The sequence below is a fragment of the Rosa chinensis genome, chromosome 5 (assembly GCF_002994745.2).
Source record: "Rosa chinensis cultivar Old Blush chromosome 5, RchiOBHm-V2, whole genome shotgun sequence".
Lineage (NCBI taxonomy): Eukaryota > Viridiplantae > Streptophyta > Magnoliopsida > Rosales > Rosaceae > Rosa > Rosa chinensis.
Window position 1 is genome coordinate 10731007 of NC_037092.1, and position 27999 is coordinate 10759005.

Consider the following 27999-nt stretch of genomic DNA (forward strand, 5'->3'; position numbering starts at 1 on the left):
TTTTGGTTTTTTTTTTTTTTGGAACCTACATAGTTAGCCTAAACTTCAAATCAAAAAATCAACAAAGTCACCAAGGCTTGAACCGTGGTCACTCCATTGCCCTTTGAGAGCCTTGGCCAACTCTGCTGAACATACACTCATGTTATCTTTGCACCATTCTAATATATATTCATTTAGTCTACGAATCAGAAAACTTAGGTACATGTCTAATCAATAACTAACATAGAACAATCTATTACTTTTTGAATTTTATTTACCAAAATTTCAAAAAATTTATAACAACATTTCAATTTTGAACTTCTATAAATAGGGTTTAGGATTCCACTCATTCCTTACACCGAAAGAACAAAGTTTCTTTCTTCTTTCTTCTTTCTTTTACTACTTCTTCACTCTATAATTATGGTAAGTAACAAGTTAATATTATTAACCATTTAGTTCTTATTGTTTATTCAGCATTTACCGTTTCATCTTAAATGATTACAAATTACTATATAACAATGTTTATTCAAGGTTTTCTTTTCATATATAATAGACAACTGCTAAAACAAACATGTCCAAAAGTTTCACTTAAAATTTCCATATTTTTCTTAAAATTTTCATCATTTTTCTTTATTTTTTATCGAAATCGATATATCCTCGATATTTCCGTCGAAATTTCCATTTTCGGGACCATCGATATTTCCTCGAAACTCGATATTTTAGTCATTGCTTGCCACTATATATTTATTTGTATACTTGGATGCAACAGTGTGTTGGGTTTGGACTTTTTACACAGAAAAGTCTCATACTTCTGCTTCTGGGTTTATGTGGGTTTCTGTTTAAATTGGATTGCGGATGCATCTGAATGAAACTATCATCAAAATTATGGAACCCAGTAAAAGAGAGGCAATTTCTTGAATAAAGGTGTTTCCTTTCCTTATTGCATGGGAAATTAAGTGTTAAGATTGAGTGAAAAGAAAGCTGTGTCAAATTACCAGAGATGGGTTTTAAGCCAATAGATTGGTACCGTCAGCCAGTAGCTAATGGGGTATGGGCCAAAGCAGCGAGTGCTTTTGGCTCATACACACCTTGTGCAATGGACTCTATGGTCATCTGCATTTCTCATTTAGTTCTTTTCAGCCTGTGCTGCTATCGTATATGGATGATCAAGAAGAATTTGAAAGCCTGGAGGTTCAGGTTGAGGTCAAATTACTATAACTGCTTGTTGGGTTTGTTGGCGGGTTACTCCACAGCTGAGCCTATACTGAGGTTGGTGATTGGTCTATCACTTTTTAACAAGTATGGCTTTGCTCCTTTCGAGGTGAGTTTTCTTTTCTTGTTTTTTATTGCTTTGGATAGAAAATTTGCCTTTCGACATTCTTGATTGATATCTGTCTTTCAAATGTAAGCATGCAAACACATAATAGTATTGAATGTAAGGGAGGTGAATAGCTTATTTAAAAGTTTTACATTGTTGATAGCTTGTAAAAACTTGATCTGATAGTTTTCAATAGCAACCCAATGTGATTGTATACAACATGAAGCTGTATGCGTAACTACTTGTGTTCTTGCAGATCACTTCTTTGATCATTGAAGCTCTTGCTTGGTGCTCTATGATAATTTTGATTGGCTTGGAAACTAAGATATACATTCGGGAGTTCCGATGGTACGTAAGGTTTGGTGTCCTTTAAGTCTTGGTAGGAGATGCTGTGGTGCTAAATCTTATTCTTGGAGTGACAGATTCCTACAGAGGGTTGGTTTTTCTTCCTTTCACTTACTCAATACTGTATTCCCTTCTATTGAATTCCACTTGTTGGGCTTTCCAGTGCTGTGTGAATGTCCAATTACAAGGAAGAATGATAGAGTATTAGATAATTGATGTCTGATCACGTCCTAACAGCCTACGTCATAGAAATAATAGTTAACAACAAATTTTTTTTAAAAATGTTGTTGGTATATGGATTTAGAATTTACAGAAACAAAATGAATTAATAGTTTTAGACAAGAAATGATTCACTATATCTGTCATTTCTCTCAAACTATATAGGACATTCTTACAATCTTTGTTCTTGCTGAATTCTTGCATATCTTCCCTGTATCTGTATATAAGCACTGTCTGTTGCCAGGTTTGTCCCAACCATTGTCATTTATTTTATTTTCTCTTACAGCTAGCTGGTTATACTGAAGTTTGATGTCCGAGATACAAGCAGTTAAATCCTACTGATATTTAGAATTGTTTTGCTATTTTTAAGTCATTCCATATTAAGTGTTAAGTTTTGGTCTCTGGTTATTGTTCTCATGCAGGTGTTGTTTGGAGTTCTACTTCTCTTCTATGTTCCCATTTTGGATCCTTATCCTGGCTATGTTGTTCTGCAATCTGAGTCACTTGACAATGCTGAATATGAAGCACTACCAGGAGAAGTTGAAACTTGCCCTGAACGGCATGTTAATATATTTTCCAGTAAGGAGCCTTAAATTTCCCATAATTGATGCAGAGCTCTATAGTTTTTCAATGGCTTCCATTTATTCTTGCTTAGCATCTTTTCATGGGGATAAACTGAGAATGTTCTACTATTTCCTCCATATTGCTTAGGTGAGAGTTATGAGTTGAATGCAAATGCATTTGTGTTACTTTTCTCTTTTGTCTGTTGACAATTGATGACTCTCTCTCTCTCTCTCTCTCTCTCTCTCTCTCTCTCTCTCTCTCTCTCACACACACACACACACACACACACATCCACTTATTAGTGATCATACTGATCGTTTCTTCACACCATATATGCCACTCACTTGTTCTTGATAAACCAGTAATGTTATGGACAAAGAAGATACCATTGACCAGGTCCTTGTTTGATTTCCTTTAGGGTGAGGTCATCTAGAATCAAAAGGAAAAGATTGATTGCTCGGTGCAATTGTATGTATGCTACAGTTGGTATTTCTTGTGCTAATGTGTAGGAATATATTTTGGATGGATGACTCCACTTATGCAGCTAGGGTACAGAAAACCCATTACTGAAACAGATGTTTGGAAGTTGGACACATGGGATCAGACTGAGAGATTGATTAAAAGGTCCAATTTTGCTTCCTTTTCAGTTGTTAATTCATTATTTTATTCTCACCTGCACCACAGGCGTAATCATTTTTCAATTTTCAGGTTTCAGGAATGTTGGGTTGAAGAATCTCAGAGGTCCAAGCCATGGCTTCTGAGAGCACTGAATTGTAGCCTTGGACGAAGGTAATGGTTGATATGAACTAAAACTATTTTTATTTTATCTTATTTATTTATTTATTTAATTTTTATAGTTCTCAATTCAATTTTTATGTAGGTTCTGGTTGGCAGGCTTTTTCAAGGTAAAGAGTTTATTCCAGTTTATGGGGATGCAAGATGTAGGCCCTGATGGATTCTTAAGAAGTTTCTAATAACATTATCCATGTTGTAGGTTTGCTACGATCTCTCTCAGTTTTCGGGTCCCATTCTATTAAATCATTTTCTGCAGGTTAGTTTCTTTTCTTGCCAAAGCCTTATTAGTAAAGAATTTATTTTACCATGTATAAACCATCGTATCAAAAGCTGTTTATGAAGGTGGTATGTGAGTTTGAAGTATTGAGCTTCGATACTTCTCATCTTGAAGTATTGAACTGTTATATACTGCAATTCTCCAACTATTTCATGGGAACGATATGGTCACTGTTAGCCAGTAACTTGGATAAAAAGAATTGGAGTTCCTAACATTATTATATCATTCAGTCAATTACTCTAGTAGCTCCACTATCATGTCAAATTTTTATACCGGCCATCATTCATTTCAGCAATTGAATGTACCTACTTTGTGAAGCATGTTACTTGTATTTCACGTTTTTAACAGTTTTGGTAATCGTCTTGCTATTCCATGCAGTCAATGCAACGAGATGATCCAGCTTGGATTGGTTATATATATGCCTTCTTAATTTTCATTGGTGTGGTATGGCTTCTATCTTGAACTTTTCTTCGGTATCATGATGTTTGAGAATGTCCAAAGTATGAACTGTTAATTCAAAAGATAGTGAACTATATTGACAAGCTTATTCATCTTTGTCCAGTCATTTGGTGTGCTCCCTGAAGCTCACTATTACCAGAATATTTTCCGGGCCGGCTTTCGGTTGAGATCAACTTTGGTAAATTTCTGCATTAACAAGAAAATCTAATATAAATTAAAGTTCAACTGCCCAACTCATGCAGTTTCATGTTGTTTGATTCATTAAAAGTTAATTTCTTTGTTTTACTAATTTTTAGGTAGCTGCTATATTCTATAAGAGAAAAATTCAGGTACCGTCCCCAAACTATGCTGCCAAGGCCAATTTGATACCCGAACTCTCAAAAGTAGTAATGTGATACCCAAAGACCTAAATTGGTATCAACGTGATACTTCCGTCAAAATTTTCTAACGGCGCCGTCTGTTTGCTGACGTGGCAAGCACGTGGGTCCCCAAAAAAAAGTGAAATGACAAATTTACCCTTTTTTTATAGAAAAATTTAGCTACAGTCCCCAAACTATTTTGCCAAGGCTAATTTGATACCCGAACTCTCAAAAGTATCAATGTGATACCCAAAGACCTAAATTGGTATCAACGTGATTCCTTCTTCTTCTTCTGGGATCTTCTTCTTCTTCTTCTTCTTCTTCTTAGGGTTTCGCGGCGCCAAGCAGCTTGGGGCTGAAGCTTCCAATCGAACCCGATACTGGTCGAAGAACCTGCTGGTGCTGAGATGATCGACGACCCGTCTGCGTAAATTGGGGTCGTCAAGCTGTTGAGCGAGACGAGGGGTTCAGCTGGAAGGTACCGTGAGAGAGTGACCGTCGAGGCGGAGTATGTACGGTCTCCGAATGGAAGGCGGTCCAGTTCTAGGGATGCCATTTTAGCTATTCGATCTTCTTCTTCTCTCTCCTCCGCCCAAACCATCACTAACACCGCCGAGATGGATTTGTAGCAGGAATTGGAGAGGATCTCAGCGATGCTAGTGATGGTTTGGGCGGAGGAGAAGGAGAGGAGAGAGAGAGGAGGAGAGAGAAGAAGAAGAATAGCTAAAATGGCATCCCTAGAACTGGACCGCCTTCCATTCAGAGACCTTACATACTCCGCCTCGACGGCCACTCTCTCACGGTACCTTCCGGCTGAACGCCTCTTCTCGCTCAACAACTCGGCGGCCCCAATTTACGCCGACGGGTCGTTGATCATCTCAGCACCAACAGGTTCTTCGACTGGTATCGGGTTTGATTGGAAGCTTCAGCCCCAAGCTGCTTGGGGCCGCGAAACCCTAAGAAGAAGAACAAGAAGAAGGAAATCCCAAAAGAAGAACGAAGAAAAAGAAATGAAAAGAAAAGGAAAAAAAATGAATTAACAAAAAAAAAAAAGGTAAATTGGTCATTTCACTTTTTTGGGACCTACGTGCTTTCCATGTCAGCAAACTTACGGCGCTGTCAGAAATTTTAGACGGAGGCATCACGTTGATACCAATTTAGGTCTTTGGGTATCACATTGATACTTTTGAGAGTTTGGGCATCAAATTGGTCTTGGCAAAATAGTTTGGGGACGATAGATGAATTTTTCTAAAAAAAAAAAAAAGGGTAAATTGGTCATTTCACTTTTTTTTTGGACCCACGTGCTTGCCACGTGAGCAAACAGACTGCGCCATCTGAAAATTTTGACGGAAGTATCACGTTGATACCAATTTAGGTCTTTGGGTATCACATTGATACTTTTGAGAGTTCGGGTATCAAATTGGCCTTGGCAAAATAGTTTGGGGACGGTAGCTGAATTTTTCTCATTCTATAAATCTATAAGAATAACACATGAGGGCCGTAAGAAGTTCCCAACTGGGAAGATTACAAATATGATGTCTACAGATGCTAATGCACTCCAGGTTTGCTCAAGTAGACGTTTGCTATACATGAAGAAATGCTATGAAAGTCTAAATGATTTTAGATTCTTCTGGTAATCTTTAAAAGAACCAATTTTTTGAAACTGATGTTTGTTCATCTCTCTCTCTCTCTCTCACATCTCCTCCTCAATTCCTTGTCATTTTACCTTTAAAAGAAAGGAAAGAAAACTACTCATTGTTGTTGTCTTTCAGTATACAAAATTTTCTCCAGCAAAAAGGAAATGCCTATCTAATTCAATTTATTGAATAATAAACTTATAAATAACTTGGCCTTTCTTTTGATTTAGAAAACATGCGAACAACTTCATGAACTATGGTCTGCTCCTTTTCGTATCATTGTAGCAATGGTTCTTCTTTACCAACAATTAGGTGTTGCATCGCTTATTGGATCCTTGATGCTAGTTCTCACGATCCCTATTCAGGTCAGCATGTCATTATTATTCGTATATGTTTCTTCTGCTATCAGCAGTCTGTACTAACCTTTTATAGACTTTTCTCATAAGTTCAAGCTTAGAGAATCTTAACATTGTCTGTTTTGTGTTTGTATTTATTTTTCTCTTGAAAGCTACTAGTTGTATTGGTTGTCTACTTGAATTTGTTTGCAAGATTAGTAAGTTTCATTTTCCATTAGTTAGTCTATGTTAGATCTCAGTTACTCTGATCGCATCACTTGCGCTGTTTGATTTTGTCGGAAAAAAAATTACTCTTCCCTTAAAGGTATTGGGTATAATGAGTCATTTTCTGTAATATCTTTTGTAAATAGACAACGGTGATCAGCAAAATGCGGAAACTGACAAAGGATGGGCTGCAACAGACTGACAAGAGAGTTGGCCTCATGAATGAAATTTTAGCTGCCATGGACACTTTGAAGTATGCCTGAATTAGATTATTTTAGATAGCCTAGCGGTGATGGTTACTATTCTGTCATTAATCTGAAATATTATGTTTCAGATGTTATGCCTGGGAGAAGAGTTTCCAGCAGCGAGTACAAATTATACGGAATGATAAGCTTTCAAGGTTCCGTAAAGCGCAATTACTAACTGCTGTAAGACACAACACTTCATCTTTTCAATTATGTACTTTCTATATATTGAAGGAATCCTAAAGCATAATCATGTGGAAAATTTCAATTTCAAGCTTTCCCTCCATATATCCTTGATCAGTTCATATATGGAGAAGAAACTGTTTACTCCTTGATAGATTCATAATATTTAATTCTGATAGGACTTTGCTATGGACAATTTATTTGTTACCTCATATATAGTTTCTCTGATCAATTGTCTTGGCTTTGCAGTTTAACAGTTTTATTCTCAATAGCATCCCAGTTGTTGTGACAGTAACTTCATTTGGGGCATTCACTTTTCTTGGAGGCGAATTGACACCTGCAAGGGCATTTACATCACTTTCGCTTTTTGCAGTGCTACGCTTCCCTGTGAAGGTGCTGCCCAACTTATTGAGTCAGGTAACATGAGCTTCTTATCTGTTATCTCATTACACTTGGTAGATCTTGTAATTTATGGGCATGTGATCTAATTCTCCTAGTCTTTGTGAGTCTCTGCATCTGCTGACTCTGCTCTACGTTGATAGGTTGTAAATGCAAATGTATCCTTACAGCGTTTGGAGGAACTATTTTTAGCTGAGGAGAGAATTCTAGTACCCAACCCGCCTCTGGAACCAGGGCTTCCAGCCATCTCAACTCAGGATGGGTACTTTTCATGGGATAAAGGTGTTGTTTTTCATCTTTACGTTTATATATTTTGTCAGTCGAGAGTTTACTCTGCATTCTTAACTAGAATATGTGGTCGCCTATGGTGCATATTTACTGTCTGTTACAGTATTTTCTACCTCTGTTCATTGCCAAGTATTTATTTCTTGCAGTAACGTTCTAAGAAAAAACATTTCTTTGTAGTAAGTTCACTTCCAATCTGAAGGAGATGGCTAAATATAAGGTAAAGGTTGAGGGACTCAACATCTATGAGACATCAACTGTCAATAACTTGGTTCAAGTATCGGTGATGTTGATATAAGTGGAAACGTTTACCTAGTGTCTGGAATGCATAATATCTCTTTTTGTATTTTTATCTTAAACTTTTAATTTTGTATCAGAAACCATCTGCTTTACCACAATCTAATTTGGTGATATGTGAACCATTAAGCTCTATGGTTGACTGTGCTATTATAGCTTAGAATACATGGAAACACTATAAAGTGCATGAAACCAAGATGCTATTTATTTGGCCTTCGTACTAATGGTTTTGACTACGATGTTAAAGCAATATCCTGAGTTCCTGACATTTCATAGCTTGTTAAGGGGATTAAAAAGGTATGCTATCAGAAAATTTTACCAGAAAAGAAAGTGACATAGGCATTCCAAGAAAATTTCTCATGTATACGATGATGCTAGTAGCATGTTGACTCAATTTCTTAAACATGCAAAGATGTCTTAATAACCCTATCTTCTCCATCTTTCCTTATGCAGGCAGAGAAGCCCACATTATCAAACATCAACTTAGATATACCAGTTGGCAGCTTAGTTGCAGTTGTTGGCGGCACTGGAGAAGGAAAGACATCTCTTATATCAGCCATGCTTGGGGAGCTGCCTGCCATTGCAGATGCAGGCGTTGTAATTAGGGGGACTGTTGCTTATGTTCCCCAAGTTTCATGGATTTTCAATGATACTGTGAGGCACAGCTTCTCTTCCTTGAAAGCATTTAAAGCTCAATCTACTTTGGCTTTCCTGTCAATTTCAAAGTCATCTCCTACCCTTACATGTACTTAGGAGGGGTTAAATATATTCTTCCAGGTACGTGAAAACATTTTATTTGGATCTGAATTTGAAGCTGCACGGTATTGGAAGGCTGTTGATGTAACTAAGTTCCGTCATGACCTAGACTTACTTCCAGTAAGTGGATTATGAAGTTTTATGTTTGCCAGTCCTTCTCATTAACATGTAAAGATTCCCAATATGTTAACTACTGTACCTGATTTCCCAGGGTCGAGATCTAACAGAGATTGGTGAAAGAGGGGTCAATATTGAAAGGAAACTAAAGAAATAGAGAGAAAACTCTAGAACTGAATAATATTCGTGAAAAATGAGAACCAGCTTAGCTATTACAGGAGAGGATGAGGTATTTATAGTACTAGTTACAATCACCAGAAACTAGACAAGTGGATAATAGCTGTAGGGCACTAAGTAACTGAACATGTTAATTAACAAACTATCTCTAATTAGCTAACTAATTATAACAGACTGAGACTAAAGAGAGAAAGTCTTGGAGCTGCATGACGTGTCATCTTAACACCCCTCCTCAGCTTCATGCTTGGATACAAGCATTAAGCTGGCACAAAAGCTTTGGTGTTGTGGAGAACAAAGTCCTTTGGTAAAGAGATCTGCAAGCTGCTCCTTTGAAGTAACAAATTGTAGTTTGATGGTGCCAGCTTTGACCTGAACTCTGGTAAAATGAACATCAACCTCAATATGCTTGAGTTTAGAATGATATACAGGGTTTGTAGCCAAGGCAAGTGCAGAAATGTTGTCACAATGTAAGGTGGGAACTTCTTCAAGTTCAATGCGTAGATCCTTGATCAAATGCAGCAGCCACTGAATTTCTGAAGTGGTATCAGCCATACTCCAATATTCAGCTTCAGTTGAAGATCTAGATACTGCAGCTTGCTTTTTGCTACACCATGAGATAGGAGCATAATCAAGTAGTATTACAAATCCAGTGGTAGATTTTCGATCGTTTGGATCACCAGCCCAGTCGACATCACAATAAGCTTGCAATTTAACCAACTTATGTTCATTGTTACCTTGCCTGAAATAGAGTCCATGATCAATGCTGCCTTTTACATATCTGAGTATTCGTTTTGCAGCAATCAAATGATCTTCAGTTGGACAATGCATGAATTGGCAAACAGAATTAACACTATAAGCAATATCAGGTCTTGTGAAGGTTAAGTATTGCAAACATCCAACAATGCTTCTGAAATGAGTGGCATCATGATGATCAAGTGGTTTTCCACTGTCCTTGAGGAGCTTCATACCAGAATAACAAGGTGTAAGATGAGTGTGGCAATTATCAAGACCAGCCTTGTGAACTAGATCAGTTGCATACTTGTGCTGAGATACAAAGAGACCACCATTCTTCAAATACTTAACTTCCAGACCAAGGAAGAAATGGAGTTTGCCAAGGTCTTTCATATCAAACTCAATTTGGAGAGCTGCCTTGACTTCTGCAATAAGAAGTTCACTGTTGCCAGTGATGATGATATCATCAACATAGAGGAGAAGATATACCTTTGAGGTACCAGAGACTTTCACGAAGAGACTAGGGTCTGCAAAAGAAGGTGAGAAGCCAATGGATGGAAGATAGTTGGTGAATCTCTCATTCCAAGCCTTTGGTGCCTGCTTTAAACCATAGAGTGACTTATGCAATTTGCAGACAAGAGAAGATGCAACTGAGGTCTCAAAACCACCAGGTTGAGACATGTACACTTCTTCATTCAGTGTGCCATGCAGGAAAGCATTCTTCACATCCATCTGGTGAAGAGTCCAACCAAAACGAGCAGCATAGGCAAGGATAAGTCTAACAGTAGTGTGCCTAACTACTGGAGAGAAAGTCTCTTCATAATCTATGCCATACTCTTGACTAAATCCTCTTGCCACAAGTCTTGCCTTATGCCTAGCAATAGATCCATCTGCATTTCTTTTAACTTTAAACAGCCATTTGCAAGAGACAAGATTTTTACCTGGAGGAAGGGGAACAAGAGTCCAAGTCTGTTGCTTCATCAGTGCATCATATTCCTCCTGCATGGCTTGTTTCCATACTGGAATGTTTAAGGCTTCTTTGTAAGAGCATGGTTCAAGTTCTACTGGATCAGTGCTATTTGATGACATAATGGATAGGAAACATTTCTTCTTGAAGACACCTCTCTTACTCCTTGTTACCATTGAATGTACATTATCAGTGGTGGTAAGATCAGTCACAGGGTGAAGAATATTTGCATCAGAAACCTGATAAAGAGTTCTAGCAAGAGAGCAGTCAAGGACAATAGATACAGATCCATTTCTAGCTTGAGAGTTAATATTTAATTGACCATCAGCTTCTCCAAAGTGAATTTCTGTGTTAGCATGAGAACTAAAAACAGGGTATAGCTCAGTAGCTGGCTCAGTAGTATGAGTGATAGGTTCAGTATCAACAGCATGACACCCCTGATTGTCTTCAGAAGAAGTTGATCTAGGGCAGCTATTACTTGTAGTCTCAGACACACTAGAGTTATCAAAAACATCATCAGCAACATTAGAGGAAGGGAGAGATTCCTGACCTGAGTTGTGTGTGTGTGGTCGAGGCAAGAAGCACTGAACATTGGACTGAGTAAGATATAAGCTAGTAGCAGGTTGCTGTTGAGCTAATGTAGTAGAAGACACAGGTTGAGTAATCTTGCTATGAACAGGGCTATGAGGAAAGCATGTCTCATCAAAGAACACATGTCTTGAGATAATATATCTCTTAGTAACAGGACTGTAACAAATATACCCCTTGTAACCAGCAGCAAAACCAAGAAAAATGCATCTCATTGTCTTTGGTTGAAGTTTATTTGATTTGTAGGAGGTCAGTAAAGGGTAACAAGCACAACCAAATACTCTTAGTAGCTCAAGTGCAGGCTGTGATTTATATAATTTTTCAAAGGGAGAGGCAAAGTTGAGAACAGCAGTAGGCATCCTATTTATCAAATATGTGGAGATAGCACAAGCATGATACCAAAACTGTGCAGGGAGAGAGGCAGTCTGAAGTAAAGTCACAGCAGTTTCTCTTACATGTCTATTTTTCCTTTCTGATACACCATTTTGCTCTGGAGTGTAAGGACAAGAAACTTGATGAAGAACTCCATTGTTTGACAAGTAATCCCTGAATTGAGTGCTCACATACTCTCCTCCTCCATCACTTCTAAGACATTTAATTCGTGTAGTAAATTGAGTAGAAACAAGTGCACAAAGAGATTTGAAGTAACTGAACACTTCATTTTTATTTTTCATGGGAAATAACCATGTGAATCTGGTACAATCATCTATGAACAGTACAAAGTATCTGAATCCATCAATTGACACATAGGGAGAGGGACCCCATACATCAGAGTGTATAAGCTCAAATGGAACTGAGCATCTAGATTGTGAACTAGAAAATGGTAGTTTCTGAAACTTGCCTAAAAGACATGGCTCACAGACTGTGGATTCAGATCCTATTGTACTAGACAAATTACACTTATTTAGCATATGCCTAACAATCTCATTTGAAGGGTGACCAAACCTCTTGACAGGACCCACCCCGAATTTCACCCTGAAACCCGAGGTGGCCCTGTGGGGCCCACCTTAGGGATAACCCTACCAAAAATTCGGCAGAGTCACCTCTAAAATGGACTACCCAAAAACCTGTAAAACACACTAAACACTTCAAGCAAACCAACCTTATACTCCTGGAGCCACCCTGCTCCCAATTACCAACAACTCCACTTTCACAAAACACAAAACTCAAAAATACTAATCCCAAGGTTATGCAGAGCAATACTACAATACACAGGGATATAACAGAAGAGTAAAGGATCAAGTGATCCTACACTGCGGAAGTAGTGACAACTATGCCTCAAATATCATGTACGCCCGACCTCCACTAATTCGCCTGCAAACTGGGCATTAGAAACCGAAAGGCCCAGGGGAAAGTAGACGAAAAACGTTAGCGTGAGTGGACAAAAATAAACAATTTAAAGGAAAAAAAATGATTTCCTACTTTCCCACAATTATTCTCTTTAATAACCGATGCACGCAACAATTAGAAAAATACATTTAGCTTTAAATCCAAGAATTCCAAAACGATAAATTGACTAGCCTCGCTAGTCGCCACATTCGAAAACTATATCGTAAAACCGAAATCTCATTTCTCAAGAAAGTAAGACCAGCCCCGCTGGCAACAGTGAAAAACGGACTAGCCCCGCTAGTCAAATAAAGATAAAATATGGGGAAGAAGTTTCACCATACAAAAGAAGGGAGCCTTATTGGCTCGGGTCGGAGTGTCCCACACTCTAGAGCATCCCATGCTCTCCTCTACTCACCTACAAACACATAGTAAGTAGGGAGGAGTACTAATAGGCTAGCCAGTAATATAATATATATATAACGACCCTGGGTATGGTGGTTAAAAACCGATAAATCAATAAAGCTTCCCCATGTCCCACGTATAAAGACAACACGGGTACGATTCCCAACCGTACCCGGAAATACTCAAAGAGTCGTATAAATTAACAGCGTGTCCCACACGCTAAAGAAATAAGTAGATTGTCAATGAGGCATTCCCAATGCCAAAAATCGAATAAATAAACAAGAATTTATTCCATCGAAATCCCATTTCGAAAATCTTTCAGAAATCTCAAATCGACGATTATAAAGATAATATAAACAGTATAAATCTCGAAAATTACCTCGAAAATCAATTCGTCGAAAATCAACATCATTTATAAATTCGAATCCGAGCATAACAACTTCATAACCAAAACTCACAACCGGTATAGAACTTAAATACTTCATGAGAATCATTATTTAAAAGTAAATCCATGAGATAATTCGCAATTAACTTTATATGCTCGGAAAATACGTTAATAAAATAGAACATGCTTTAATAAAATAAATGCATGCATCACTTATTTAAAACAAACGTCCACTCACAGTACTATTGGCAACCACGCAAACGAGTTCCTTCATCTAACCGTAGCTCGCGACATTGCCCTGTACACAATTATATTTCCGTAAACGGCAATCCGATAAAATAATTACGAACTTAAACGAAATCCGAAAATCCCTATCTCCAATACTTCTCAAATTCAACCCAAATCTCTTCCACAATTCTAATTCCTCAATTTACATATTCCATAATGAAAACGAGGGAAATCCGACGGCCGGATTTCCCATAATTCCACCACAAAACTCCAAACTTCGAAAATTCACAAACAATTCCAAACTCCTCCAAAATTCACCAAACTTCATATATAAGCTCTATGATAATTATAGAATTTAACTAGCTAAAAATTGAAATTTATAAACTACCCTAGCCGCCGCTACCGCCGCCACCATCTCCGATGGCCACCAAAATTTGACAGTAGCACCTTCTCAACACACTGATTCAACTTCTCAACTACAACATTCCCAAATAACAATTAAAAACGGCCGAAATCGATCAATGAACAAAAACCCAGAAATCCTCAAGAACCCTAGAATTTCAATTCGTCGATTCGGCATCTACACAACAAATCGTGATACAAGGCCATAGGGGAAATGATCAGTGATGAAAACCGAACCTTCGACGGCGAGATGGGGACCGGAGGTGGCCGGAATCGCCGGAAATCGGCAAAAGCTTCAAACTGCAGCCGGAGGGGTTTTGGCTTCGATCCGTGGTTTTCCGGCCAAATCGTGGAAAACCAAGGTTGCTAGGGTGCTCGGAGGGAGGAGGCGCTCCTCTGGTGACCGGTGGCACGCCCTGTGGTGGCCGGAATCGCCGGAAATCGGAGGGGGAAGGAGGAGGCCGAACCGGAGAAGAGAGAGCTCGGGGGGAGAGGAGAGAGAAAGAGCTGGGGTGGTTTCCGGAAATGGAAACCTACCCGGGTAACTTTCCATTTTTATCAAAAGTTACCATGAACAGTAACTTTACAATTTTGGTCATAACTCTCACATACGAAGTCCGATTTTTACGTACCACATATGCACGCGCTCGGTTTAACGTCCCCTACAACTTTTATGAAGAACATTTTCTCAAATTTTGACCCGAACAAAAAGTCAACTTTTAGGGCCACTAAAAGTACTAAACCGAAAGTAAACGTGAAAGTAAAGGTCGTTTACCGTCCAAATGACTAGTAAACACGTGGATTTAGGTTCGGGACGTTACAATCTCCCCTCCTTATAATAATTTCGTCCTCGAAATTTCATACTGTTAAAGTAGAGGTAGCACACATGTACTAATCTGCAATGCAACATCCTCAACGAAGGTAGTACTCAGATCATAACAAAGTGGGGATGATATCGCACGATCGATATGCAAGTCTGCTCAACTCATGCAGAAACTAACTTTAGATCTAGTCCAAGAGGTGGCCAAATAAAATAAGGGAATCGACATATAAAAAGGAACAGTCCTCAAGTAGAAATATGACCAGTCACTGTAATCTTGAATACTGCATAAGGAATAATCGTCTCGCCCGTCAAGAAAACCAAGATGTGGAAATAACGATATAACCCACAACCAGAATGAACTTCTTTTCATAGTCTCCCCAAAAGACTAATCAAAACAATATCTCATCCAATGTTTCCAAAACCTTGAAGCTTGTCGACTTATCCTTGGTCAAATTTTTCTCTTACAATCACAAGTCAACTACTTTGACAACCCCAAAGATTTTCCTATAATTCCAACTACTCAAGCAAATCAAAACATGCTTATAGTTCAGATAGCACGAGGTATTGACATCACAAACCATTCGATCGAAATAGTAGCATTCGTAACCTCTTCAATTACGTCACACAGTGAAGATCCACCCCGTTCTCCAATAATATTGTGATAGTATATCAATTCCATACTTAATACCTTTCCCTTCGTACGTGCGTTCATGGGGGTAACCCAACCGCTACTAATATGCCACAAAATAGTCACTGTTAACCAACAAGTCCAAAACAATTAACTTAGCTACCCCAAAACAACACTTCCTCTTTTGCCTGTTGTGCACAGATTATTGATCAAATATCATTCACATAAAGATCCCACAATTGTCAAATATAACAAAGGTAGCTTCGAACAACCTATAAGTTCTTAATCATGTAGTTATGGGGCCACTACACATCCACTGCGTTACCCTGATACCTGACTAAAAATCATTGATCCAGCCTTGAATTTATGTTCCAAGTCGACTACGAAAACTCAATTGATAGTTGCCCTGCTGGCCACACCTATAGTATCTCAAACTGGTTAACTAACATTGTCTCTTGAAAACTTCTTATAAAAATAATGTGGTGGAAAACTTTTCTGACTCAATGTGTTTCAAGGAATCTACTAATTACCAACGTCCCCAATCAAAACTGCTAAAATTCCTCACATGATAGTACTTACGGTACGCAACGAGTACCCAGTCGTTCGAAACTCGGTGCAAAGCAAAAACCATTACTACTCACTCTACTCCAGCCCAAAGACTCAAAGTCACTTAATTAAACAAATAACACTTTGTGTACCACAGAAACGGAGTCTACTTCCCAAGATAGGAAAATATGATATCGAAGAGATTCATTGTCTGATGTTACAAGAATCAATGGAAATCAGTTATGTCAAACCGCGTTGAACTTGCAAGTACTAGAATATAGCCAACTCCTTTTATTTAACTTAAGGCCAAAACTGATAAACAACAATTGCCCTTACCAAAAAGAGGATAAGATAACCACGAATCCACTCCTCAATCGACGCTTAACTTATAAAATTTCAGCTACAACAAGAATTCATATGACTTCCCTGTGCTAACCAAAATTGCACCAAAAACTTTCCAAATCTTCTCACTAAGAATTATTCCAATAACATAACTCAATCATAGTAGCTCAACAAGTAGTACTTAAATATCTATTGAACCCTTGATAGAACATAAGCCCAATCAATTTATTCCAACTCAACTCCTACTTCCTCTTCAAGTCATCTTACCTTTAGACAAGTGGTGACCGGATTTCACTCGTACCAACTTCTTATACATTTTCAATTAAGGATCACCAAGATGGCAAAACTCGCTTAATCCCTCCAAGGGAATCCATTAAATATATTTAATTCAAGCAATAACTAATTCTTCAAGGTAGCTAACACAATTCACAAGCTCTTTCCCGAACAATCCTTAATATAAGACAAAGGACACCCGTCCAACATCTTGTGTCACACCAATCGATATCCGGATCCGAACGTGGTCCCACCACAATAATGATCCAATTTGCTCAAATAATCATCACTGAAGTACGTCACTTAAAACAGACTACAATACCTTCCACCCAAGATAACAAGAGTCTTGGTCAAGCCTTAACTTAAAACATTTCCAGAGCCAACAGAAAACTTATTTCCTTAAAGTTATTCCTTCCACCATCCACTAATATAATATCACAACCCATTCGTCCGGCAAACTTCCACTAAGAATCTATCACAATTCAACCTTCAAGGCTCCGTGATTCAAAACTCAAATCAGATTCCGTATCACAAAGTAATTCCGTTTGAACTTCTAAGAACACCGAACTATGTCACTATCACTATTCCCCACAACCGTTTCACTCAAAAATGGATAAACAAAGGAATCCATTTGCATAATACCACATACGAAGAGTTGATTCCAACTCTCCCAATTATTTACCGACCAAAGTCGTAACTCTTTTATAAAACCTTAAGCATTCTTCCAATTCTTGCACTTCAAGCACATATCAACTGTAAAAGCCCATTCTTGTTAATCTCCCTACTCGCTACCATACAAGACTCAGATAGACAAAACTATAAGTCATGGTATCAAAAATCAATCTCTTTTATTTCGAGCAAAGCTATGCTCATACACCTTGGTTAGGTCAACGACCCAAAATGACAATTTCTAAAAATCTCGTCCTACTTATATCTCTCAATTACTATCATCACTTATCACTTGCCATCATCAGTGACCAAAGTCACTTGAAAACAAAGACTCTAGCCATAACAACCCAGAATAATTATTCAATTTTCTCTGTAAATGGTTTCCAACACTGAGGTTCCCAAAGAACCACCAAAAACTTCCAATAATGTTCAAATGCTACTTAACAACTAATCACATCACAAAACATCTTTCCCGAAACTTGGTTCAAAGTCAAAACCACCATTATTATCAAGTCCATTTCTACCTACAATCCTGATTCCCGAAGCAATCATATCATCTAGAGACAGCCCAAAGCTATTGTCGCTCGTCTCAGACACTCAAACACAAACTCGAACTCCGGTTTCCGCACCTTAATCCCTGCCCCAACAAACTTGTTGGCATCAAGGAAAAGATAACCACAGCATTTTCCTCGAATCACATTTCGTAGCACAACTCGAAACTGTAGAGTAGTTTTACTCTACCATCACCAGGGATAGGCGCAAGACAGTTAACCAATCGAATACGCAAACAAAGTCCTAGGAGGTCGGCGTACAAGAGGCATAGCACCAGAAGAGAACCAACTAGCTTTGTACCTTACACACTTGATGAATACCACAGCACCGAAGAGCACACGATGGGGAACCGCTGCAGTCGAGCCATCACTCGAGAGGTACTGGGCAACACCAAGTATATAAGGTAACAGAATAGAAACGAGTCTACAGAACCTAACAACCTAATGCTCTGATACCAAATTGACAGGACCCACCCCGAATTTCACCCTGAAACCCGAGGTGGCCCTGTGGGGCCCACCTTAGGGATAACCCTACCAAAAATTCGGCAGAGTCACCTCTAAAATGGACTACCCAAAAACCTGTAAAACACACTAAACACTTCAAGCAAACCAACCTTATACTCCTGGAGCCACCCTGCTCCCAATTACCAACAACTCCACTTTCACAAAACACAAAACTCAAAAATACTAATCCCAAGGTTATGCAGAGCAATACTACAATACACAGGGATATAACAGAAGAGTAAAGGATCAAGTGATCCTACACTGCGGAAGTAGTGACAACTATGCCTCAAATATCATGTACGCCCGACCTCCACTAATTCGCCTGCAAACTGGGCATTAGAAACCGAAAGGCCCAGGGGAAAGTAGACGAAAAACGTTAGCGTGAGTGGACAAAAATAAACAATTTAAAGGAAAAAAAAATGATTTCCTACTTTCCCACAATTATTCTCTTTAATAACCGATGCACGCAACAATTAGAAAAATACATTTAGCTTTAAATCCAAGAATTCCAAAACGATAAATTGACTAGCCTCGCTAGTCGCCACATTCGAAAACTATATCGTAAAACCGAAATCTCATTTCTCAAGAAAGTAAGACCAGCCCCGCTGGCAACAGTGAAAAACGGACTAGCCCCGCTAGTCAAATAAAGATAAAATATGGGGAAGAAGTTTCACCATACAAAAGAAGGGAGCCTTATTGGCTCGGGTCGGAGTGTCCCACACTCTAGAGCATCCCATGCTCTCCTCTACTCACCTACAAACACATAGTAAGTAGGGAGGAGTACTAATAGGCTAGCCAGTAATATAATATATATATAACGACCCTGGGTATGGTGGTTAAAAACCGATAAATCAATAAAGCTTCCCCATGTCCCACGTATAAAGACAACACGGGTACGATTCCCAACCGTACCCGGAAATACTCAAAGAGTCGTATAAATTAACAGCGTGTCCCACACGCTAAAGAAATAAGTAGATTGTCAATGAGGCATTCCCAATGCCAAAAATCGAATAAATAAACAAGAATTTATTCCATCGAAATCCCATTTCGAAAATCTTTCAGAAATCTCAAATCGACGATTATAAAGATAATATAAACAGTATAAATCTCGAAAATTACCTCGAAAATCAATTCGTCGAAAATCAACATCATTTATAAATTCGAATCCGAGCATAACAACTTCATAACCAAAACTCACAACCGGTATAGAACTTAAATACTTCATGAGAATCATTATTTAAAAGTAAATCCATGAGATAATTCGCAATTAACTTTATATGCTCGGAAAATACGTTAATAAAATAGAACATGCTTTAATAAAATAAATGCATGCATCACTTATTTAAAACAAACGTCCACTCACAGTACTATTGGCAACCACGCAAACGAGTTCCTTCATCTAACCGTAGCTCGCGACATTGCCCTGTACACAATTATATTTCCGTAAACGGCAATCCGATAAAATAATTACGAACTTAAACGAAATCCGAAAATCCCTATCTCCAATACTTCTCAAATTCAACCCAAATCTCTTCCACAATTCTAATTCCTCAATTTACATATTCCATAATGAAAACGAGGGAAATCCGACGGCCGGATTTCCCATAATTCCACCACAAAACTCCAAACTTCGAAAATTCACAAACAATTCCAAACTCCTCCAAAATTCACCAAACTTCATATATAAGCTCTATGATAATTATAGAATTTAACTAGCTAAAAATTGAAATTTATAAACTACCCTAGCCGCCGCTACCGCCGCCACCATCTCCGATGGCCACCAAAATTTGACAGTAGCACCTTCTCAACACACTGATTCAACTTCTCAACTACAACATTCCCAAATGACAATTAAAAACGGCCGAAATCGATCAATGAACAAAAACCCAGAAATCCTCAAGAACCCTAGAATTTCAATTCGTCGATTCAGCATCTACACAACAAATCGTGATACAAGGCCATAGGGGAAATGATCAGTGATGAAAACCGAACCTTCGACGGCGAGATGGGGACCGGAGGTGGCCGGAATCGCCGGAAATCGGCAAAAGCTTCAAACTGCAGCCGGAGGGGTTTTGGCTTCGATCCGTGGTTTTCCGGCCAAATCGTGGAAAACCAAGGTTGCTAGGGTGCTCGGAGGGAGGAGGCGCTCCTCTGGTGACCGGTGGCACGCCCTGTGGTGGCCGGAATCGCCGGAAATCGGAGGGGGGAAGGAGGAGGCCGAACCGGAGAAGAGAGAGCTCGGGGGGAGAGGAGAGAGAAAGAGCTGGGGTGGTTTCCGGAAATGGAAACCTACCCGGGTACCTTTCCATTTTTATCAAAAGTTACCATGAACAGTAACTTTACAATTTTGGTCATAACTCTCACATACGAAGTCCGATTTTTACGTACCACATATGCACGCGCTCGGTTTAACGTCCCCTACAACTTTTATGAAGAACATTTTCTCAAATTTTGACCCGAACAAAAAGTCAACTTTTAGGGCCACTAAAAGTACTAAACCGAAAGTAAACGTGAAAGTAAAGGTCGTTTACCGTCCAAATGACTAGTAAACACGTGGATTTAGGTTCGGGACGTTACACCTCTGATGCCACAAGGAGTGTTTCACAAGCTTTCCAACATATGCAGTTTGCTTAACAGGTAAACTCTCTGAAGTAGATGCAGATGCTTTCACCTTACTTATCACTGGTGTTGAAGAGGCAGGCAAATGAAGTGGCAGATCAAAAGGTATGGGATACAACCCTTGCTTACTCAGTCCTTTGTAAAGTACTTTGCCCAACACCTTGTCCTGAATCACACACATAAACTCATCAAACCACATTAGGCAGTTATTTTGTTTACATAATTGATAGATGGATAGTAAGTGTGCAGCAAGTTCAGGAATTAATTGCACATTGTTTAGCTTAAGGGGACCCAAAATTGTGTCACCAGAGTGAGATATTTGGAGCTGAGAACCATTACCAATCTGAACAGAATCAGACCCAGAATAGGGCACAATATTGTTGAGCATGTGAGCATTGCTTGTCATATGAGTGGTAGCACCAGTATCAGCAAGCCAGAATTGGGGAGCATTGGTTGTTGCAGCAAGCATGGCAGTGGCATCTTTATCTCCATTTTGTTGTTGCTGTTGATTTGGAAAACCAATTATGTAATAGCATCTTTCTGCAGTGTGATTCATCTTGCCACAGAATTGACAACCTCCATTGTTGTTGAAGTTCTGACCATTGTTAATGCCAAATTAGTTGGAGAGTGTCCTGCAAGTTCTTGCACCATGACCATTTCTTCCACAAAGTTGACAAGAGATGGAATTATTCCTGCCACCACCATTATTGAAGCCTTGATTGGTATTATTATTGTTGAAGCCAAAACCACCATTGTTACCATTGTTGAAAACTGAGTTGACATTGTTATTGAGTCCAAAACCTCCATTCCTAGCTCCAAAGTTGTTCACTCTTCCTCCTGGACCATTATTGAACCTTGCATTTCCTCTGCCAGCATAGAATCCAGTAATGGGAAACAATGGTTCAGTCACAGTGTATGCATTCATTGGGGAGAACCCATATGGAATTGCAGGTATGGATGAGTACGTAGGTGGTGTGAGCAGTCATTGGCAAAGTATTAAAACCAGGTGGTGTGAGAGGAGCAGGCAGCATAGGTTGCATTTGGGACTGAGGTTGAGAAATAATGGATGTGGATGGTGTAGCTGATATGTTATGAGGAAGTAGAGTCGACATTGCAAGAGGCTGAGACAGGTTAGCTTGCATAATGGAAGAAGTCGCAATATCAGTGTTGATGGAGGAATTGTTCGTAGCAACCATGGCAGTAAGTGGCAAAGTACTTTGAGACTCTATCTCAATGTCAACCTCAGCAGCCTTAAGCAGAGTTTTAAGTGTTGCTAGAGAGGCACTGCAATATTGAGCTCTGATTACAGTTTTGATGGCAGCAAATTCTGCTGGTAACCCTCTAAGAACAGTGACTACAACATCCTCATCATCAACAGTCACACCAACAGTTTCAAGAGCATCTCTGGCAACCTTGATCTTGTCAAGAAAAGCTTCAATATCATCATGTCCCTTTTTCAGGTTTTGAAGGTTAGACTTAAGCTGGAGTATGTTCTGCTTGTTTGATGCAGCAAACTTCTCTCTCAGGTTCTCCCAAAGTTGTTTAGCAGATTTACTGCCCACAGCACATGTCATAGCAACAGGGCTCAGAGTTTGCCCAATCATGTTAATGATACTTTGATCTTGAGTCTTCCAGTTGATGTAGTCAAGTGAGACTGAACTAGTCACCCCGTCAGTGGCAAGGACAAACTGTGAAGGACACAAGAAGGTTCCATCCACATATCCAAACAGATTTTGACCTCTAAGAAAGGACTCCATTCGAAAAATCCAGGTAGGATAGTTTGTCTCATCAAGTAGTATATTAGGTAGGTACACAGTAGTATATGAGTGAGTATGAGCAGAACAAGAGGAGCTAGAAGCAGCTGAGTGGGAAGCAGCCATGATTCAGGTACTGACTTGATGCACAAGTATGAAGAGAGGAATTACACAGAGCACGGACACAATATCTTCACAAGAATGTACTTAATATCTCCACAGTGACTAAGAATTAACAATCGGAAGCACAAATTCAGCTAGTACCAAATTTACTAGGAATTAGGGTTTCAACCTAAACCAGAATCTTCAATCTCTTCACAATATCTAAAGCGTCAACATAATCATCTTCACAGAGTCAACAATTATCCAACACTTCTCAGATTTAGAGTTGCATGCTACTTTTCTTCACAAAATTCATCAAACTCTTCACAAACAGTATGAAAATCTTGTATGATTAGTAAACGACTGTAGGAAACACTTAATCGAAGCTTCGAAACTATGAATCACTCAATAATCTTCATGATCTAAACAAGAACTTCAAGATGAATCAAACTTAGCTGAAATTGAAACAACGTTTTGTATGATAAATCTTCTTCTTACAGAAATAAGATCGAAGCAGCAGGAAGAGTAGCAGGAGCACTGAGCTTGAGATCTCAATCCCGATCGAACCTGGCTCTTGATACCATGAAAGGAAACTAAAGAAATAGAGAGAAAACTCTAGAACTGAATAATATTCGTGAAAAATGAGAACCAGCTTAGCTATTACCGGAGAGGATGAGGAATTTATAGTACTAGTTACAATCACCAGAAACTAGACACGTGGATAATAGCTGTAGGGCACTAAGTAACTGAACATGTTAATTAACAAGCTAATTAACAAACTATCTCTAATTAGCTAACTAATTATAACAGACTGAGACTAAAGAGAGAAAGTCTTGGAGCTGCATGACGTGTCATCTTAACAAATATTAGTGGAGGTCAAAAGCAAAGGGTATCAATGGCAAGAGCTGTATATTCTAATTCAGATGTTTACATATTTGACGATCCATTAAGTGCTCTAGATGCTCATGTTGCCGGACAGGTATTATTTTTACTCGATGTACTATCATCTCAGGGTTGTTCTTATAATATTGCCATGCTCATATATTAGAAAACCAATTTGAATTCATCAAAGTGGTCATGTTGAATCCATTTCTTTTTAAATTGCAAATTTTTTAATTTTTAGTTTTCAGTTGTGATCATTGTCTTTCAACCGAACTGAGTTGTTTGTAGGTTTTCAACCACTGTATCAAGGAAGAGTTGCAGGGGAAAACTAGGGTGTTTGTCACAAATCAGCTACATTTTCTCCCTCAAGTGGACGAAATTATTTTGGTTTGTGATGGTACGATTAAAGAGAAGGGAACCTTTAAGGATCTCTCTGAAAACAGTTTGCTGTTCCAGAAGCTGATGGAAAATGCTGGAAAAATGGAAGAACATGTAGAAGAAAAGGAAGACAGCAAAACTGCTTACCAGGAAAGCTCACTTCCTGTGTCTAACAGGGTGGTGAATGACTTTCCAAAAGATGCAAGCTACACCAAGAAAGGGAAAGGGATGAGATCTGTACTCATTAAACAAGAAGAACGGGAAACAGGTGCTGTAAGTTGGAAAATTTTGCAGAGGTAAGAGACTGCACTGTTTTCAAGCTTTAACAGAGTCCTGTAAATAAGACAGGTAGACTGTTGAAATGTTTTGGGCTTAGTGGGTAAAACAATTTAAGGATATATATGCTTTTCAGTACAGTTCATATTGCTTTGGTTGGAGTTAGTAAATAATTGTAGTGTTGCTCTTTTTAGTCAAGCAAAGGGGAATTAACTGAGAAGTGAGCAGTATGAGTTCTGTTTTCTACATCAAAACTTGACATGATCATAATGAATTGATGAATATCTCTGTCTTTTTAAAAGGTACAACCATGCATTAGGGGGGTTATGTGTGGTCATGGTTCTATTTACTTGTTATACACTAACAGAAGTTCTTCGAGTTTCAAGCAGCACATGGTTAAGTTTTTGGACAGATCAAAACATGTCAAAGGGTTATACACCTGGGTTCTACATGCTTATATATGCGATTCTTTCAATCGGTCAGGTATATCAAGAGTTAGTACATGCACGTTAGATCGTTCTTTGAAATATGTTTATATTGTTTTTCTACAATTGTACCATTATTTTTAAGTTACAGAATCTAGGAATCCATGCACAAAAAACTGTCATATATAACCTCTATAAATTAAATGTAGTGTGGTTTATATTGGCCGCAATAAGAAACACACACTTTTTTGAAGTCTTATCCACATCATAGAAGAAAAGAGTATTATCCAGCGCCAAGCAAAGAAATCCTATGCATTTTCCTGCACTCTATTATAGAAGAAAGTTATTGTAGTTGCCACTGTGACATGGTTTGAAGGCGCTTAATCCACATTTCTTGACTCAGGTAACAGTGACTCTGACGAATTCTTTTTGGCTAATCACTTCAAGTCTTCGTGCAGCCCAAAATTTGCATGATGCCCTGCTACATGCTATACTTAAAGCTCCAATGGTGTTCTTTCACACTAACCCAACTGGAAGGATGATCAATAGGTTTGCAAAGGATCTGGATGGTATAGATCACAATGTAGCCAATTTTAAGAACTTGTTTCTGGGTCAAGTGTGGCAGCTGCTTTCCAGTTTTGTGCTCATAGGCATTGTGAGCACAATATCCCTCTGGGCCATAATGCCACTTCTAATTTTGTTCTATGCTGCCTATCTATTCTACCAGGTAGTTTTTTTTATGGTATCCATTTACCTGGCTATATTAATGAGCTTAATTTCATTACCACTTATAGTATTATATCGAATTTGTTTTACAGAGCACATCCCGTGAAGTGAAACGCTTATATTCCATTACCAGATCTCCTATTTATGCACATTTTGGAGAAGCATTAAATGGTTTATCATCAATTCGTGCCTATCAAGCTTATGGTCGGATGGCAAACACATGTGGAAGGGCTGTGGATAATAATATCAGATTCAGTCTGCTGCTTGGTGGTTCAAACTGCTGGCTTTCTATAAGGTTGGAAACACTAGGAGGTATCATGATTTGGGTGATAGCAACCTTTGCTGTCTTGCAAAATGGAAGAGCAGAAAACCAAGTACAATTTGCATCTACAATGGGTCTACTTCTCACTTATACTTTTAATATCACAAGTCTGTTGAGTGATGTTCTGAGACAAGCAAGCAGGGCTGAAAATAGTTTAAATGCTGTTGAGCGGGTTGGAACATATATAGATTTGCCTTCTGAGGCTCCAGCTGTTATGGAAAGCAACCGTCCCCCACATGGGTGGCCATCATCAGGATCAATCAAGTTTGAGGATGTTGTCCTCTGTTATAGGCCTGGACTCCCACCAGTGCTGCACGGATTATCATTTACAGTTTCTGCAAGTGAGAAGCTAGGAATAGTTGGAAGAACTGGTGCTGGCAAATCTAGCATGATTAATGCATTGTTTAGAATAGTAGAAATAGAAAAAGGAAGCATTTTGATTGATAGTTGTGATGTTTCTAAGTTTGGACTGGAAGATTTACGAAAAGTTCTTAGCATCATGCCACAATCACCGGTTCTTTTCTCAGGTATGCACTTTGATTCATCTAACATGATTTTGCAACGTACAACTAAATGCTGATAAGCATGCTAGACTTTTGAAGATGCATGATTCTAATGGTCATTCTATCTTGTGTAGGAACTGTGCGGTTTAATCTTGATCCTTTCAGTGAGCATAATGATGCTGGCCTTTGGGAAGCCTTAGAAAGGGCACATCTAAAGGATGTCATTAGGGGGAATTCATTCTGTCTCGATGCTGAGGTAAAACCTAATTTTATAGTTAATTATAGTCTGGTTATGCTTAGGGAACTGAAAGAACTGATGTTATTTTGGACAGTGCGATGTCTTGTATCTAATTGGAGAAACTAATGTATAATTCCTAATTTGTCATTATTTTCAAGGTTTCCGAGGGCGGTGAAAATTTCAGTGTTGGACAGAGGCAGCTAATAAGTCTTGCTAGAGCATTGCTACGGAGATCAAAGATTCTTGTTCTTGATGAAGCAACTGCAGCTGTTGATGTTAGAACTGATGCTCTCATCCAAAAGACCATACGTGAAGAATTCAAATCATGCACCATGCTCGTTATTGCTCACAGATTGAACACCATTATCGACTGTGATCAAATTCTTGTTCTTGATGCTGGTCAAGTATGCCCTCACTTTAATGCAATTCTTGCATTTTCTGCTTACAGTATATATTGTTTACGAAGTATGTAGAAAGTAGAAAGCCTTGCATAATGTTTACTTTTACCTCTGGTTTCAAGAGAAAGATTTCCATTCATGACTTTTGAACTCCCCTTTTAGGTCCTAGAATCGAACATGGTTCCCCAGAACAACTACTGTTAAACGAAGATAGCCCATTCTCCAAAATGGTCAGTAGTACAGGGCCTTGTAATGCTCTATACTTACGCAGCCGTATTCGAAGGCAAGCAGAATAAGGTGAATAGAGACCAGCAACTGGTTGGCCAGAGCCGCAGGAGATGGTTAGCCTCTTCGCGCTGGGCCGCTGCTGCCCAATTTGCTTTGACCGTTAGTCTCGCATCCTCACAGAGCGATCTCCAAAGGTTAGATATTGTAGACGAGGACAATATCCTTATGAAAACAAAGGATGCAGTTATAACACTACAGGGAGTTTTGGAAGGAAAGCATGATAAAAATATAGACATATCACTAAATCAGCACCATATTCCAAGAGACGGGTGGTGGTCAGCTTTCTTCAGAATAGTTGAAGGTTAAAAATCATATACTGCAGCATATAATCCATCTCTGGGGAGCTTTTGTATTATATGTATAATCAAATATTGGTTTTGTTTCAGGTCTGGCCGTGATGGGCAGGCTGTCTCAGAACAGACTTCATCCGCTAGAAGCTGAAGATTTTGAAGACAAATCTTCAGGTTGGAGTTGAACCAGGAATATGACCGTTTAATACATGTCCTGGCAATTTCCTTTGAATTAAAGGCAGATGAAGGAGGCTATCGATTCAAGGAGTTGTAGTGTATAGATTAGATAATAGCTACTGTACATAATATCCAAATTGCGACAAGCAGAACAGAGTTACATATGCATAGAAAACCAGAACAAACAATCATATAGTTACGACTAATGTTAATTATGTATAGAAACTTTCTCATGAAATGAGAAATTATTCCACAAACTCCTTGAGGAACTTTTTGTTTAC

The 27999-nt window shown here is 38.7% G+C and overlaps 1 protein-coding gene across 1 annotated transcript; it reads left to right on the top strand.

Annotated features, from left to right (window-relative positions):
- Window positions 1–979: 979 nt before the first annotated feature.
- Window positions 980–27956, top strand: LOC112164747 (ABC transporter C family member 12). Its single transcript, XM_040506559.1, is given in 31 exon segments — window positions 980–1107; window positions 1198–1300; window positions 1554–1737; window positions 2071–2105; window positions 2284–2440; window positions 2935–3049; window positions 3134–3214; window positions 3306–3330; window positions 3420–3476; window positions 3876–3941; window positions 4060–4134; window positions 4253–4263; window positions 5781–5877; window positions 6183–6317; window positions 6659–6765; window positions 6847–6940; window positions 7190–7357; window positions 7483–7623; window positions 8375–8575; window positions 8699–8797; window positions 8889–8923; window positions 23677–23794; window positions 23986–24371; window positions 24654–24834; window positions 25180–25503; window positions 25595–26351; window positions 26462–26583; window positions 26724–26964; window positions 27126–27241; window positions 27243–27552; window positions 27638–27956. Coding segments are annotated over 31 exon segments (4758 nt in total). The 3' UTR covers window positions 27727–27956.
- Window positions 27957–27999: the final 43 nt, after the last annotated feature.